The sequence below is a fragment of the Nyctibius grandis genome, chromosome W, assembly GCF_013368605.1.
Source record: "Nyctibius grandis isolate bNycGra1 chromosome W, bNycGra1.pri, whole genome shotgun sequence".
NCBI lineage: Eukaryota > Metazoa > Chordata > Aves > Nyctibiiformes > Nyctibiidae > Nyctibius > Nyctibius grandis.
Window position 1 is genome coordinate 17,354,219 of NC_090694.1, and position 17,963 is coordinate 17,372,181.

Below are 17,963 nucleotides of genomic sequence, written 5' to 3' on the forward strand. Positions count from 1 at the left end.
GCAGGGGACTTATGCATTTCACCTACTGGCCTACCCTATTGAGAAGCATGCTATCATGCCATATTTCTTCACCTTTTGTCTTCCTTTTGGATTCGATGATCTTAAAGGTCTTTTCCAACCTAAATGATTCTATGATCTTTTTTTTTTTTTTTTTTTTTTTTTTTTTTTTTTTTTGTGGCTGGCGAGGAACACTAATTTTGCTGTTAGGAGGCATAGATCTCTTCAGCATAGGACCGCATCTGTTGTTTCAGCCATAAATTCTTAGGATTCCTGCAGTAGTTTTCCTGTTTCCCCCGTATCTTCCTTTTTCCTTTAAAGAAAACAAACAAAAAAACCCCTTGGTATTTATCTTGCTGGTGGGCACGGTAAGAGGACGGAGAAGGCATCTTATTTCAACACTGTGGTTGTGTTGCATAGAAGTATCCCAATGAAACAAGAATTCTGTGTTATTCTGTATTACTCTGTGTTCCTCTAGATTATGGTCGGCACCAATAAAATTTTACCGGTTCTTGACAAGTTCTCTCTACTGTTTTATATACTTTCAGGCAGTCTTAATTATTTTTTATTTTTATGTAAAACATTTGCTTGATCACTCTGGAATAGAAAAAAAGTTATTATTTTTGCATAGGTCTATTTATAAATTATGTTTCGTATATTTATAAATAAACTGTTTATAGTTGAGGACTGTTATTAGGGGACCTGCTTACTGAAACTTGTTACTTGAAGTAGTCTGGGATTATGTCAGTGGGAATAGCTATTAGCAAAGGCTTTGAAGAAAAGTACAAGAAAAGCTGAGGTGGATAAACAGAGTATTTTATTATTTTCTATGTAGACAACTTTGTCGTTATATTTGTCACGGCGGTCAAATAAAGACAGGAGACAGAAGGATAGTTCCAAGCAGGCAGCAAAGCAAAAGCGCCCGCGTTTATTTTGCTCCATTTTTTTATATCTTCCCCCTCTAGCTGGCTAGCTTTATGATTGGTTGCACTCGCTGTTCACGCACCCGACCACAACCGCTGATTGGCCGTCACGCGTCGGCCACGAGTCCATGGTTGGCAGCTGGAATGTCACTCCGTATCTTGTTTTTTCTCACACCCTGTTTTCTTGCTAAATTCCTCTTCCCTCTCAGGTTTAACCGTTTCAAGGACATAGCTCCATTCCTTCAAGGTCAGGGCCGCCAGCAGCCCAGTCCAATCCCTCAATTCCCCCTTTTTGTTTTTCAACCAAAAAGGCCGTGTTTATCATCCGTTGCAGGGCCCTTTGCAAACAAGAAAACAAACACGGTAACACGAGCATGATGATACAAACTACAAACAATCCCACAAGTCCCATCTTTATCAATCCTGTCAGCCATCCCCCGAGTCCTAGGTGACCCAGCCAGTCATCTAAGAACCCATGACCCTCTTGTATTTTCTGCGTTGTGTCCATTAGTTTTTTGATTTGCTTATGAATTGATTTGGAGTGATCGTTCAGATCCATACAACACATTCCATCAAAATCCTGACACCCATGACCATGCGCTAATAATAAAAAGTCTATAGCAGCTCTATTTTGCAAGGTAGCATGTCGAATACTATCTACATCGTTGGCTAATGCTTCCAAAACTCTAGAAGTTTGGTTAGCTCTTTTTGCAACCCAGCAAGCTAAATTTCGCAGTTGCGTCAACCCTTGGGCAGCATCGTTACATTCTATCCCTATGTTAGTGACACTTCTTTTTTTGCCCGGCCTTATGTAGGTTAGTATGGTTTAGTATGACTTTTTGCGTAGGCATTAGTAGACTTAATTTGCCTGTGGTACACGGACCTCCCACCTTCTTACTGGGCAGCCCTGGCCAAGCCCTATCCCCCACAAATTAGGAATAAACCCTTTGGTAATTTTTGCTTTCAGATCCGTTTAAGGGGACCCCCACTAGACATGTATGAAAGGGTTGTTCAGGCTGAGCTAAGGAGGCACGAAACTGTGTCTGGTTCAGGCTCCGCATCAGAGTCACCCAAACGTTGTGACTGCCCTCCCAAGGTGTTGGCAGAAGGACTATCGGCTGGTGTCCTCTTGTCAGCTCCAGGATCCAAAGCAGGCTTAACACACCTGGTGGGAAACCACTGCGGCCCTGCATCTGTGGAGACACAAGCATACCCATGTCCCCAGGTAATTAAATCCCACGGGCCTGTCCACTTTCCCGTTTGCAGGTCTCGTGCTAAAACCTTTGCCCTGACAAGAGGATCGCCTCCCTGCAAAGACAAAAAATGAGAGATAATTACAGGACACTCTTTCCCGGCTGGCACAGTTAAATGATTCAATGTGTACACAGCCTTCCATAGGCGAGCATGCGGGGTCTCAGAGCTCATTCCCCCTTTTTGTTTTTCGAGAAGTTGCTTCAGAGTGTGGTGCACTCGTTCCACAATGGCCTGGCTGGTCGGGGAATGAGGAATGCCAGTAACATGTTCCACCCCCCAGGAGGCGAGAAATCGGGCCATGCGTGCAGATACATATGTCGGCCTGTTGTCCGTCTTAATACGTTTCGGAATCCCAAGGGCAGCCCAGGCTCGCCGAAGATGTGAGATGGCGTCGATTGCTTTCTCGACGGCATGGGCTGATGCCCACACGACCTTAGAAAAAGTATCCACAGAGACGTGAACATATTGTAGGCGACCAAAAGAGGGAATATGTGTTATGTCCGTTTGCCACAGGTCCAAGGCTTGGCAGCCGTGCGGGTTAACCCCGCGTGGAAACACCAGTCCGGGTCCTAGGCGTTGACACTCCGGACAAGTGGCGGTGATAGATTTCGCGTCTGCAAAAGAGATCTTGAATTGACGGACTAACGCCCGAGCCCCTTGGTGAAAAAAACTGGTGAGACAGAAACACTTGATGAACTAGGTCTGGCACTGGAGGGGTCCAAGCGGGGGCTGCGAGGGCGTCGGCACGTGCGTTCCCTTCACATATGAATCCTGGCAGACCGGTGTGGCTGCGAATATGCAAGATACAATACCTATGCATACGCCGGTTCACTACAGTCCATAGCATTTTTAGCAACGAAAATAATTGTTCTGAGTTTACCTCTTTGAGCAGCGCACGATCAACACGCTGCGCAATATCTGCTACATAAGCAGAGTCCGTAACAATGTTTACAGCACAATGCGAAAACGTTTTAAAAGCAACAATGGCAGCACTAAGTTCAACCAATTGAGGTGGTCCCTGTACTAAATGCACCAATGCCTGCCGTTGCCTTCCGTCATACCAGGTAACTACTGCTTTTCCCGATTTTCCAGAGCCGTCAGTAAAGACCGTGGGGCCTTGTACTGGGCTATCCGCTGCCAGCGGCTTTTGAATCACTTGTAACTCTGAATGAGCTTGTAATAATTTGTGACTGGGAAGATGATAAGATACCTGCCCTTCAAATCCTTCCAGGGCCAACTGAAATGGTAAACTGTTTGCCATACACCAGCTTACATAATCGCGTTCAATGGGAATTATCAGTCGACCGGGGTCTCGGCCCGTGAGTTGAACGCATCGTGTGCGTCCTTTTCGTGATTATTTTCGATATCAGCTCAATCTGAGTGCTCACTGTTTTTCGTGGTCGAACGGATAAAAACAGCCACTCTATAGTGTGTAGCGGATCCTGCCAGCGCTCATTCCACGGGCCCAGTAATCCCATGGGGTGATAGTTGGCAATGGCTACGTATAAACTTACTGGTGTCTCTAAATCCACACGATGTACCTTTTTCTGTTGCATACCATTGGCCACTTCCTCTAAAGCCAAGGTGGCTTCCACTGTCAGTGACCGGGGAGACATCAAATCAGTGTCTCCCTTCAATAGGTCAAAGAGCGGCTTCAATTGAGCAGTCGGGAGGCCCAAGTACGGCCTTACCCAATTGATGATTCCCCAATAATTTCTGCACATCATTCAGGGTTTTTACATTTACTTGGAATTGGATGGATTGCGGCTCAATTGTCTGATCCAAGACCTTAACTCCCAAGTACTTCCATGGGGCCTGCTGCTGAACCTTTTCCGGTGCCATACGCAGCCCGAAAGTGGCCAATGATTGCCGCAGAACTGGATATACTTGTTGAAGTTCTGCTTTATCTGCAGCTGACACAAGAATATCGTCCATGTAATGATAACAGTATACCTGTGGAAATTGCTCCCGTACTGGTGTCAACGCCTTTGCTACATACCATTGACATATTGTGGGACTGTTTTTCATGCCTTGCGGTAATACCGTCCACTGATATCGTTGACAGGGCGCCATGTTGTTCCTACTAGGTATTGAAAAAGCAAATTTGCATTTGTCAGTTTCATGTAAAGGGATGGTGAAAAAACAATCCTTCAGATCAATAACCAAAATGTCCCAGTTTCGTGGGATCATAGTCGGAGAGGGCACGCCTGGTTGTAAGGCTCCCATCCCCTCCATCACGTCATCTGCTTTCCGCAGATGCTGCAGTAGTCGCCATTTACCTGACTTTTTCTTAATCACAAACACAGGGGTGTTCCAGGGGCTATGGGAAGGTTCTAAGTGACCTTGTGCTACTTGTTCTTCCACTAATTGTCGGAGGGCTACGCACTTTTCTTCAGGAAGGGGCCACTGCTCCACCCAGACGGGGGTGTTTGTTAGCCAAGTTAGAGGCAGAGTTGGTCTCTGTGCACCCTCCACAACAGTGGCCCCTATTAAAAATCCTTTTGTGTACAAATGACCACTCCCCATTGTCCCAGAACATCCCGTCCCCACAAATTCAAGGGGACATCAATCACGTAGGGGCGCACTGTCGCCGTCTGACCCTCAGGGCTCCGAACTTGCACCATACATAAATTGGCTCTGGACACTCTGTGTCGCACCACCTACTCCCGCCAGCGTGGAGCCAGCCAAGCAGGTGGGCCAGGATCGAGGCCGTATACGTGCAGATATGATAGTCACATCTGCTCCCGTATCAATCATCCCGGTCACCCGTATTGTCGAGGGGGTTCCTTTGGCGAAGGTGATTATACAAGTTAAAGTTGGGGGGGTATTCTGTATGCTCTGAGCCCAAAAGATCTGCGGCGTTCCCGTCGAACCGAACCCCCCCCTCCCCTCTGATCTTATCCTGTTTACAAGTGACTTGCGCTCGGAAAGGAATCAACTGCGCGATCCGGCTACCTTCGGAAATTGACACGGGGGGGGGTAGGAGTCCATACCATCGCACAAATTTGACCCATATAGTCTGCATCAATAACTCCTGGTAAAACAAATAGACCTTGCAAGGTTACACTAGGACGTCCGAGTAATAGTGCACTTAACCCGTTTCCAATGGGTCCCACGGCATTCAGTGGTACCTTATGCACTCTGCTATTCTCTGTTGTGATTGCGGTTGCTGTGGTAACATCCAGTCCGGCGCTCCCTGCGGTTCGGACTGCGACTTGACTGCATAAGCCTGGAACTGGTTGGGAAGATTCATTTGTGTCAGCACGCGGTTCCCCCCCGCGTTCTTTCTCCCGTTTCCCTGCGCTCTGCCGCTGCTTGCTATCAGCTGACCTTGAGCATTATACTTAGACCTGCACTGCTTCACAAAATGCCCCAGCTTCCCACAGCGATGACACATCAAAACAGAGTTACCTCTCCCACTCAGCTTTGGCTTCTTAGGGCAGTTTTTCTTAAAGTGACCTTCTTGCCCGCACGTATAACAACGATGAGCTACCTTAACTGCTGCCGCAAATGTTTTTGCTAAATGCTCCATCTGAAACGTGGTGGTTTTTTTGTTTGGTAGGTTTTTTTTTATAGTTCCAAATTCATCAATGCCTGTTCGTTAGCTGATCGCCTCCAGTTTGCCTCAAAAAGCAACATTTGCATAGGGGTCAGTGCCACTTGAGCAATCGCGCGGCAGTCGTGGGCTGTCAAGTCTCCCGTAAAAATACCACGCAATAACGATTGAGCATAGGGCGAGCCCAGACCATGTTGCATACATGTAGCTCTTAACTCCTTAATCACTCCCCAACTGAATGGCTCCCATTCTGGTGGGCCGCTTCCGTCCCCTCGATATACCGGGCAAGCCAATACCCCGCCACCCATAGCAGCCGCGGCCCCGAAATCACCGTCCGCGAGTGCGTGCTCTCTTAATTTTCTCCAGAACCTGTCCGGGTCCGGGCCAGACACAGTAACCTGGACTGGCTGCAGCGTGAATAACTCCTCCACGCTACCGCCTGACTTTCCCGACCCTCGGGCTCTGCAGCAATTATGTCCCGCTTCCACCTCTTCAGAAAGGTCTATTAAGGGTGGCTCAGTCTCAGATTCGGGTAACTGGACGGTAGAAGGATCAATGTTCCGCTGCTGTTCCCTGGGCGGTGGGGGGGGGGCTCTGGCGGCGCGGAGGGCAAAGTCACTGTGGAAGGAGCTGTAGCCGCCTCAGCCGACGCCTTTGCCCCTCTGTCCGCCTTCACTTGCTCCGGTGAGTCTAAGACTAATCTCCACGTCGTCAACGACGCAGTGGCGATCTTGTCCCCTCTTGAGGCAGCCTCAAAGAGAGACGTTCCAGCGCTTTGCCACGTACTAACTTCAAAAGCAGTCTGCGCCGTAGCTGGCAAATCATTCTTTTTACACCACACCAGCAATGTTCTCAGGGCATTCTCCTCATATTTGATGCCCCTCCTTTCGAGTATGCTCATCAATATCGTTAGTATGGAATTTTCCTCGGCTGAAATTTTAGCACCCATGTTAATCAGTCCCCAACGGCTCACCTCTCTCGGTGTCTGTTACAGTGGTCCAGACCCCAGGCTCGCTCCGCCTGTCTCAGCTACGTTGGGCACCGCCGTCACTGCTCGTCGTCCGCGGTCTCTCAGCACCTCTAAATGCTCCGGTCGCGCCTCACACGGGGCACCATTTGTCGTTATATTTGTCACGGCGGTCAAATAAAGACAGGAGACAGAAGGATAGTTCCAAGCAGGCAGCAAAGCAAAAGCAAAAGCGCCCGCGTTTATTTTGCTCCATTTTTTATATCTTCCCCCTCTAGCTGGCTAGCTTTATGGTTGGTTGCACTCGCTGTTCACGTGCCCGACCACAACCGCTGATTGGCCGTCACGCGTCGGCCACGTATCTTGTTTTTCTCACATCCTATTTTCTTGCTAAATTCCTCTTCCCTCTCAGGTTTAACCGTTTCAAGGACATAGCTCCATTCCTTCAAGGTCAGGGCCGCCAGCAGCCCAGTCCAATCCCTCACAACTTTCCTCCTAATTTCTTCTGTAGAAGCTCAAGAATTCATCTTGTCTTTTTAAAATTCTTTCTAAGGTAGCTAACAGTGTTGCTTAACTTTAAAAAGGTACACATTACAAAAAGATTATTTATCTTTCTATTAATTATTAATGCATAGAAACCAGTGTTGCTAAATGAACTTGTAAGCTGCGGTAACATTTGAGGAAAGGTGTAGCCAGCTTGCTGGGGCACTCAGTGTACCCATTCAGTGTTCTGATAAGTTAGTTAGAAGTCTGCTTGTATGCTGGATAAAGGACAATTGCTTGGCTTTTTTGGGTGCCCCCCCCTTTTTTTTTTTAGCTTCAGGTTAGTTTGAACTCTTTTGTTTCATTATCTTACACGTGCATCCATCCACTGTAGAAGTTGAAAGGTTTGCATGGGTTTTATTTGGCCTACCTTGTTTCTCTTCAAAGAAAAATTTAAAACTAAGGTAAGAAGTTTTGTCTCTTTACTCTTTTGGTTCTTTATGATGTAGATAACATTTATTTTCCCAAATATGTGTTTTAACCTTGAGTTTAATTTTACAATATCAGGTTGAAATATCAGTTCCTTCACAGAAGAGGAAATCTAGCTATTTAGAGAGTGAAATATGGCCATCTTTTAATGACGGAAGACCTAGTGGAAAACAAAGAGAACCCCCTTCTTCTCTGTCTGTTTTGGGAGGTGAAGCCGGAAGGGAAAACTGACAAGGAGATAAAAAACAAACCAGTCTTATAGCATTTCAAAAGGTTATGTTTCTTCTGTTCACAAGACCTAAGACTACAAGTTCTTGTGTGCCAAGCTATGTATTCATAATTGTTTATTGAAAACATTTCCTAGTTCCAAATTTTAACAGCAGATTTTATAACATGGAGCAAAATACTCCAACGTGATTTTAATCAGTTTGCTTTCTTTATTAATCTGTTATCTATGATGATGGATATTTACAATGTGGTGGTGTAAGATATAGCAGAAGAAATGTCCTGAGTGATAAGTTATGTGACAGCTTCTAAGTACTGATGCATATGAAAATTATCATGTAACCTTTGTATTACATAGTCCTGTGAGATCAGAGAAAAATGAGAAATCATGGGTCTTCCCCCCCCCAATAATTCTTTCCTCTGTCTATTCAACATGGCACGTGGAAGGACCTGTGAGCTAGTCAAACTTGCTGACAACGGAATGCCATAATTGTTTGTATTTCAATTTCCCCTTTCATTTGGGTTTTGTGTGCTTTGCAAGTATTTCATAGTTAAGCATCAAGTATTTAGAATTAGAATATGGTTTTGTATATTATATAAATACATAAGTGTAATTAAGCAACAGAAGTCCTGCGTGAAAGAAAAAAAATATTTCTTCTGTGAATTCTGTTAGCTATGTGGCATGGTATCAGTTGTTGAAAGGTCAGGAATATGAAGTTATAAGCAAGATTTCTTGTGGCAGTAAGTCAAACTGAATAACGTCTTTCCTATTATCTCATCTATCACAGTACTTATTGTGGAAAGGTGCTAGTGCTAATTTCAGTTTCCTCATATCCCAATAGCATGAATTTATCTGTTAGCAAGCTAGCATGCTCAACAATTCATTGAGGACTCGGCATCAACAGTGTCCCAATCACTTTTTAATTTTTCTAACCAATACTAACAGCACTAAGTCCTTTAAAATAAAAACCTGTATTCAATTATTCTTAGGTAAATTCTATTTCATAGTTAAAACTTATGTGCTTACAATTTAAGTCAAATATGTGTGTATATTTGCATATGCATATTTACCAAAATAAGCTTTAAAGGAACAAATATCAGTGCTACGAAAACTGCTGTTTTCGTTGTATGGTACAATTTATTTCTCTAGGTTGTTTCACTATCTTACACATGCATCCATCCACTGTAGAAGTTGAAAGGCTTGCAGAGCTGCTTCTGTCGGGAAGTTTTGTAAAGTGGAGAACTGCAAAGACCCAGTCAAAAATTGGTAACTAAGAAGACAGAGGAAGGCAACGAATTTAATAAAGTATGAGTGAAACTTACCTTAATTTAATCTTTATGAATAATGCGCATAAAGGAAATAATACAACCTTGCACAATATCTACATAAATCTGACAAAGATGGGACAAGGTGTTAAAAGGCATAGTTTGGATAAAAAATGATGCTGCTAAGAATGCAGTTAACGTTTTAGGCTGAGAGGAACTAGAAAGGCTAATATGAAGCTTGAACAGTGAAATATGAACATCAACTCTTCAGCTATTTATTATCAGGGATGGAAAGCAGAATTAAAAAAGAAAGAAATCAGAATACAGAGTATCTTGGTTGTTTTCTCCTGTCTTCATGAAACTGTTCTTGAGATTTCTGTATGCTGCTTGAAATTGAGGATTTTTCCTGGTTCAAGGTAATCGTATCTCTGCTCCTAATGGGAACAGAACTCACATAGCCTCAGGAAATGATAATAAGATTCTGTAATGTTGTGAAAGGTATGAAGGTGGTGATTATGAATGTATAGGTGGGGAGCTTTGACCATGTCTCCTAGAAGTTCTCCACTCTTCTTTTGGATTTTGTTGAAGCAGTCAGGTATGGCTAAGGAGAAGAGTGAAATGGGTGTGGCATTTGACGATGGATTTTTCTACTCACTACAATTTGTTTTCTAGACTGAAACAGGGAGGTTTCCAACAGTTATCAACATCTTCATTTCTACTAAGTTGCTGAAAAACGTTTTTGCTCCCTTCCAGTGCTTTCTCCTTCCATTCCTTCCTCCCTGGGCTACTGTGTTCCTAAGTTAAAATTGCAGCATACTGTAAAAGCAAAATGCTTTAGTGAAACAACAAAGCCTCAGAATATTTGGTTTTCCCATATGTAAAAAGGAAATATGTAAATAAAGGGATTTGGTTGAACCGCATGACCTGCTTCCACACATGGTAGCAACTGCCTCCTTCCAGATGGTAAATTCACTGTCTACTACCTCTTTGTGAACAGCCTGTCTTTCATGAACCTTGTAGTGCTTCAATGTTGGGGGCTGCTAAGTGTCCTGTGATTGTCCCATGAGCTTGCTAAAGGGCTGTGGTGTAATAACATTCCTGCTCACAGTAGAAGGTCTGTTAGCTGGGCCTAATGAGACTGGTGTGACTAGTTTTCTGGTAGATAGCTTCTTCAGTGGAACAGAGAGGTATGCTGCCTTCCAGGTGCTAAGGTGCGAGATATTGCCGAGAGGGTGCCACAACTTGTCAAGAGAACGGACTACTATCCACTGCTACTCTTTCATGTGGGCATGAATGACACCGCAAGCCGGAACCTGGGCAGAATCAAGGAAGACTACAAAGCCCTGGGGGTGCAAGTGAAAAATATTGGTGCCCAAGTTATCTTTTCCTCCATTTTGCCAGTCAGAGGAAAGGGGGCAGCCAGAAATAGACATATAATGGAAATCAACTCTTGGCTTTGTGGCTGGTGCTATCGTGAGGGCTTTGGCTTTTATGACAACAGGACGCTCTTTGACAACTATAACCTGTTAGGGAGGGATGGGATCCACCTGTCTAGAAGAGGCAAGGGAATCTTTGGCAGCAAGCTGTCCAACTTGGTGAGGCAGGCTTTAAACTGAAGGACTTGGGGGGGTGGGGTCCAGAGTGGTAACGCTCGTGCCATTGCTTCCAAGGGGGGAATAAGCCAGGTCAATCAGAACAGTGAGAAACGTTCCACAGTTGCCTCCCAAGATGGGAACCAAAAGGCCAACTGCCTCAAGGGTATGTATAGATATAGTGGATCCTCTTGCACCTATTCTGGGAAACCTTCATGCTTGACTACCTCTCTGAAATGCCTATACACCAACGCACGCAGCATGGGGAATAAACAGGAAGAACTAGGGATCTATGTGCGGTTGCAGGGCCATGATCTCATTGCGATTACAGAGACATGGTGGGATAGCTCGCGTGGCTGGAATGCTGTCATGGATGGGTATGTACTTTTTAGGAAGGACAGGCCAGCAAGGCGAGGAGGTGGAGTTGCCCTTTATGTGAGAGAGCAACTGGAATGTATCGAGCTCTGCCTAGGGATGGATGAAGAACAAGTCGAGAACCTATGGGTAAGAATTAAGGGGCAGGCTAATAGGGGTGACACTGTTGTGGGTGTTTACTACAGGCCACCTGATCAGGAAGAGGAAGTAGATGAGGCCTTCTACAGGCAGCTGGAAGTAGCCTCACGATCACAGGCCCTGGTTCTCATGGGGGACTTCAACCACCCTGATATCTGCTGGAAAGACAACACAGCCAGGCACCCACAGTCCAGGAGGTTCCTGCAGAGCACTGACGATAACTTTTTGACACAGGTGGTGGAGGAGCCAACGCGGAGAGGTGCACTGCTAGACCTTGTGCTAACAAATAACGAAGGTCTTGTTGGGGATGTGAAGGTGGGGGGTAACCTTGGCTGCAGTGACCACGAGCTGGTGGAGTTCAGGATCCTGCGTGGAGGAAACGGGGCAAGAGGTAGGATCACAACCCTGGACTTCAGGAGAGCTGACTTTGGCCTCTTCAAGGACCTACTTGGGAGTATCCCATGGGACTGGGCTCTAGAAGGTAGGGGTGTCCAAGAGAGCTGGTCAATATTGAAGCATCACTTCCTCCAAGCTCAAGATCGGTGCATCCCTATGAGTAAGAAATCGAGCAAAGGGGGCAGGAGACCTGCATGGATGTGCAAGGAGCTTCTGGCAAAACTCAAATGGAAGAAGGAAGTTTACGGAATGTGGAAAAAGGGACAGGCCACTTGGGAGGAATATAGGAAGGTTGTCAGAGTATGCAGGGATGTGACGAGGAAGGCTAAGGCCCACTTGGAATTAAATCTGGCAAGGGACATCAAGGACAAGAAGAAGGGCTTCTTCAAGTACGTGAGCAGCAAAAGGAAGACAAGGGAAAATGGGGGCCCGCTGCTGAATGAGGAGGGTGCCCTGGTGACGGAGGATGCAGAGAAGGCGGAGTTACTGAATGCCGCCTTTGCCTCAGTCTTTACTGCTAAGGCTGACCCTCGGGAATCCCAGACCCTGGAGGCACGAGAGAAAAACTGGAGAAAGGAAGACTTTCCCTTGGTTGAGGAGGATGGGGTTAGAGATCATTTAGGCAAACTGGACACCCACAAATCTATGGGCCCCGATGGGATGTATCCACGAGTGCTGAGGGAGCTGGCAGATGTTATTGCCAAGCCACTCTCCATCATCTTTGAAAGGTCATGGAGAACAGGAGAGATGCCTGAGGACTGGAGGAAGGCCAATGTCACCCCAGTCTTCAAAAAGGGCAAGAAGGAGGACCCAGGCAATTACAGGCCGGTCAGCCTCACCTCCATCCCTGGAAAGGTGATGGAACAGCTCATCCTGGATGCCATCTCTAAGCATGTGGAGGAAAAGAAGGTTATCGTGAGTAGTCAACATGGATTCACCAAGGGGAAATCGTGCTTGACCAATCTGATGGCCTTCTATGAGGACATGACTGGCTGGGTAAGTGAGGGGAGAGCAGTGGATGTTGTCTACCTTGACTTCAGCAAGGCTTTTGACACTGTCTCCCACAACATCCTCATAGGAAAGCTCAGGAAGTGTGGGTTAGAGGAGTGGACAGTGAGGTGGATTGAGAACTGGCTGAAGGGCAGAGCTCAGAGGGTTGTGATCAGCGGTGCTGAGTCTAGTTGGAGGCCTGTAGCTAGTGGTGTTCCCCAGGGGTCAGTAGTGGGTCCAGTCCTGTTTAACTTATTCATCAATGACCTGGATGAGGGGACAGAGTGTACCCTCAGCAAATTTGCTGATGACACAAGACTGGGAGGAGTGGCCGATACACCAGAAGGCTGTGCTGCCATTCATTGAGACCTGGACAGGCTGGAGAGCTGGGCAGAGAGGAACTTAATGAAGTTCAACAAAGGCAAGTGTAGGGTCCTGCACCTAGGGAGGAATAACCCCATGCACCAGTACAGGCTGGGGGTTGACCTGCTGGAAGGCGTCTCTGCAGAGAAGGATCTGGGAGTTCTGGTGGACAAGAAGTTCACCATGAGCCAGCAGTGTGCCCTTGTGGCCAAGAAGGCCAATGGTATCCTGGGGTGCATTAGGAAGAGTGTGGCCAGCAGGTCGAGAGAGGTTATCCTCCCCCTCTACACTGCCCTAGTGAGGCTGCACCTGGAGTACTGTGTCCAGTTCTGGGCCCGCCAGTTCAAGAAAGACACGGAACTACTGGAGAGAGTCCAGCGGAGGGCTACAAAGATGATCAGAGGACTGGAGCATCTCTCTTATGAGGAGAGGCTGAGGGAGCTGGGTCTGTTTAGCCTGGAGAAGAGAAGACTGAGGGGGGGGGTCTTATCGATACTTACAAATACCTTAGGGGCGGGTGTCAAGAGGATGGGGCCAGACTCTTTTCAGTGGTACCCAGTGACAGGACAAGGGGCAACGGGCACAAACTGAAACATGGGAAGTTCCATCTGAATAGGAGGAAAAACTTTACTTTGAGGGTGGTAGAGCACTGGAACAGGCTGCCCAGGGAGGGGCTTTTTTTTTGCAACTCTTTCAATACATGCGTGAATTGGTAGAATCAATAGGTGAATGGTCTGAAATAGTTGATAATTTAAATAGTATAAAACAGTAGCTGTATAAAAGTTTTCCTTTTTAAGAGGTTTTGAGAACAACGCTTGGCTTTGCTTCAATTGCTCCCTCCACTGCTGCTCCCCCCCCCTGCTATTTGATTGTTTGGGGTAGAAAGAGGTCTGAATAGAGTTTTGTAAATAAATAAAATAAATGAGGTAAGGGTAAGGAATGTTTGAATGATGAGTCTAACCTTTGCTTTAAACGGAAGTGTTCTTTTGTCATATTTTGCAGTCTGTGAGTTGCTGTGCATCTGTATTTGCTTTTAATAGGCTGCGTGTTGGGTTTGGGGAAGACTCTTTTCTGGCTGAAATATGGTCTGGTGACTGCTGTCATTTTGTTTAGGTGCAGGCTTTGATACTGTGATCTGTGTTTGTCGTTTGAGAAGCAGGTTATAGCCTGAATTGGAGGTCCCAGTTGACTTGAGAATGGCAGTCTTGAAGTTATTTCAGCCAAATATAGGGATGCGTCCACTGGAAGTGTCACTTTCACCAAAGCTTGTTCTTTGCCAATTGCAGCCTTTCAAAAATGGGTGAAATTTCCATTGCTCAACAACCTCGCTGATATTTTGTTTCCTAAAAGTGATATTTTTTGGATTAAACTTTCCTTACATATTTCTGTTTGACTGAAATACCAATATTTTAGATGAAAGCTCTCCAAATCCCTTCCCCTCCCCCCCCCCCGCCAAGTTGGATATGGGCACATGTTCATGCAGCATATGACTGACAGATAGTGTATGAGTCCATCAAAACTAAATTCTTCTTGGCCGAAGTAGTATGCTTTTTGGCCAGTTGCTGAGCGATATAAAATATTGGGAAGGAAAGTCTTTTATCTTTTCATCTTGTCCTTCAGAATTTTCTGTGCTTACAGAAGTCTTTGTATTTATTAGTCCCGTGTGTTCTGAAGAAAGGTTTAATTTGAGCTTGATTTAATAATAAAATGTGAAACACTAAATTTAATTTAGAAGCCTAATCTCTGAATAATTTACCATGGATTTTATAAGGAATCTGGTAGAAAATATGCCAAGAGATCTAGTCTAGATCCTTAAAGTTATATTATTTTCTGACTCCCCTTGCAGTGCTATATGCTTAAAAACTTCAAATTTCATCTCTGAAGATTGATCTTAGTATACGTTTTACACTCCTGTTTTGGGAGAAATAATATAGTTTAAACAACTGACCTGAGAAGAGAGATTTTCTTTAAGCAGGAATGTATCAGAATACTGACCTGTTAAAGAAAAATAGAATAAAAGTGTAAGAAACCAACTACAGATAAATAGTATACTCGTCTGAGCTTCTCAGCAGTTAAATTTGTTTTTTCTGTTTTGTTTTTGAATTGTTCATGAGCTTTGTAAAGAAGTCAAATGCTAAGTAGAAAACTAAGTAGAGTCAGGCATGTTTAACCTTTTGTACTGTAATTTGTTTTGAAATATCTTTAAGATAACTTGTCTTCTGGAAACTGGAGAGAGAGGTAACATGATGTTAGATGCTAAGTTTTTTTTTCTTTAAGTGAAATTTGATTAGTTGACTAATAGTTTATCTCAATTTCTTGTATTTTGTGGCATATTTTTATCTTCACTGATCAATGACATTATATACTCTTAGACTTCAGTTTGTGAAGGTATATCATAAGACTTGCTCCTCTGGCGGAAGTGCTCACCAAGCCACTTCCCATCATTTATCAGCAGTCCTGGCTAACCGGGGAGGTCCCAGTTGACTGGAGGTTAGCAAATGTGACACCCATCTACAAGAAGGGCCGGAAGGAGGATTCGGGGTACTATAGGCCTGTCAGTCTGACCTCGGTGCCGGGGAAGGTTATGGAGCTGATCATCTTGAGTGCCATCACACGGCATGTACGGGACAACCATGCGATCGGGCCCAGTCATCATGGGTTTATGAAAGGCAGGTCCTGCTTGACTAACCTGATCTCCTTCTATGACTAGGTGACCCGCTTAGTGGATGAGGGAAAGGCTGTGGATGTTGTCTACCTAGACTTTAGTAAAGCCTTTGACACTGTTTCCCACAGCATTCTCCTGGAGGAACTGGCTGCTCGTGGCTTGGATGGGCATATGCTTCGCCGGGTAAAAAACTGGCTGGATGGCCGGGCCCAAAGAGTTGTGGTGAATGGAGTTAAATCCAGTTGGCGGCCGGTCACAAGTGGTGTTCCCCAGGGCTCAGTATTGGGGCCAGTTCTCGTTAATATCTTTATCAACGATCTGGACGAGGGGATCGAGTGCACCCTCGGTAAGTTCGCAGACGACACCAAGTTGGGCGGCAGCATTGATCTGCTTGAGGGTAGGAAGGCTCTGCAGAGGGATCTGGACAGTCTGGATCGATGGGCCGAGGCCAACTGTATGAGGTTCAACAAGGCTAAGTGTTGGGTCCTGCACTTGGGGCACAACCACCCCATGGAATGCTACAGGCTTGGGGAAGAGTGGCTGGAAAGCTGCCTGGTGGAAAAGGACCTGGGGGTGTGTTGATCAACGGCCGGCTGAATATGAGCCAGCAGTGTGCCCAGGTGGCCAAGAAGGCCAACAGCATCCTGGCTTGTATCAGAAATAGTGTGGCCAGCGGGACTAGGGAAGTAAGTGTTTGTCCCCCTGTACTTGTCACTGGTGAGGCCACACGTCGAATATTGTGTTCTGGTTTGGGCCCCTCACTACAAGACAGACACTGAGGTGCTGGAGCAAGTCCAAAGAAGGGCAACGAAGCTGGTGAAGGGTCTAGAGCACAAGTCTTATGAGGAGCGGCTGAGGGAACTGGGGTTGTTTAGCGTGGAGAAAAGGAGGCTGAGGGGGAGACCTTATCACGCTCTGCAACTACCTGAAAGGAGGCTGTAGCAAGGTGAGTGTTGGTCTCTTCTCCCAGGTAACAAGTGAAAGGACGAGAGAAAACAGCCTCAAGTTGCGCCGGGGGAGGTTTAGGTTGGATATCAGGAAAAACATCTTCACGGAAAGGGTTGTCAAGCACTGGAACAGGCTGCCCAGGGAAGGGGTGGAGTCACCATCCCTGGAGGTATTTAAAAGACGTGTAGGCGTGGCGCTTAGGGACATGGTTTAGTGGTGGACTTGGTAGTGCTAGGTTAACGGTTGGACTTGATGATCTTAAAGGTCCTTTCCTACCAAATGATTCTATGATTCTGAGTAGGCTTAAAATAGAACAGCCTGAGTCAGATCAGTTACCTCTGGTTCTGCTCATTTACTGAAAATGAGCAAATTGGGGAGGAAAGAAAAAGCTGGTTGTAGAGAGCCTTTGTTCCCTTGGGATGGTTCAGAGTGCTTTCTTCCAGGTTGAGTTATTTGGGGAAATGGGTTGTGTGAACCTGTCAAGTTTTAAAAAAACCTGTGTATTGTAAATAAGTAATTTGAGAGAGGTTGCACATGTAAATATCTGATAACTTTATTTGAATCAAAGTTTTGGAATTGCATCCGTTTAACTGAGAACTTTCATTAGTTTCACAGGTCTGTTCTGTGAAAATAAACAGAAGCCTTAAATTTGAAGGACACCCATTGTTACATTGTTTTTTAGGTGGTATCATGGAAAACTCGACAGAGCAATATCAGAAGAACGTCTTCGGCAAGCGGGAAAACCTGGAAGTTACCTTATTCGAGAGAGTGATCGGAGACCGGGTTCATTTGTGCTTTCATTCCTTAGTAAAACGAATGTCAATCATTTTAGGTGAGAATTAAATGTTTTCTTTTAAAACACTGTAACCTGTTTATTTGTGGTTTTAGAATTTAGTACGGTATAGAAAACAATTGTATTATAAATTGATTCTTTTTTACTTTTCTTTTTATCCATGTATGGTATAGCTCTTTACTAGTGTTTAATTGTTTTAAACCTTGCTACTTAAAAATTCTTTTACAGACTAAAGAATGAAAATGTGAGGAAACCAACACCATCAGAATAGAGAAGCTTGTCAGAAGCTGTTGTGACTAAACTTACAGTAACGTGCAGGCTTCTTATTAGTAATCTGAGGAGATTGTTTTGAGTCTATTCCTCAGTTATTACAGCTCACAGGACATACTTGAATGTCAAAGTCATAGCAGATCTGGGTGCTTCCTTTATAAGAAAGAAATAACAAGGAGAAACAAAGAGGTTATGTATTTAATAATATGAGGATTTGCTGGAATCAGCTTTCAGTATGTGTTAGAATTAGCTGTTCTAAATACAAATAATCCT

At 45.2% G+C, this 17,963-nt stretch overlaps 1 protein-coding gene across 1 annotated transcript in view; it reads left to right on the forward strand.

The window, feature by feature from the left end:
* Positions 1–17,963, forward strand: part of LOC137675718 (ras GTPase-activating protein 1) — a gene marked incomplete at its 5' end in the record, with an annotated part of 129,479 nt that overhangs the window by 13,650 nt on the left and 97,866 nt on the right. Inside the window, one exon of the mRNA XM_068421909.1 lies at positions 17,310–17,459. Coding sequence (XP_068278010.1) covers positions 17,310–17,459 — 150 coding nt within the window. The remainder of the gene's footprint in view (positions 1–17,309; positions 17,460–17,963) is intronic.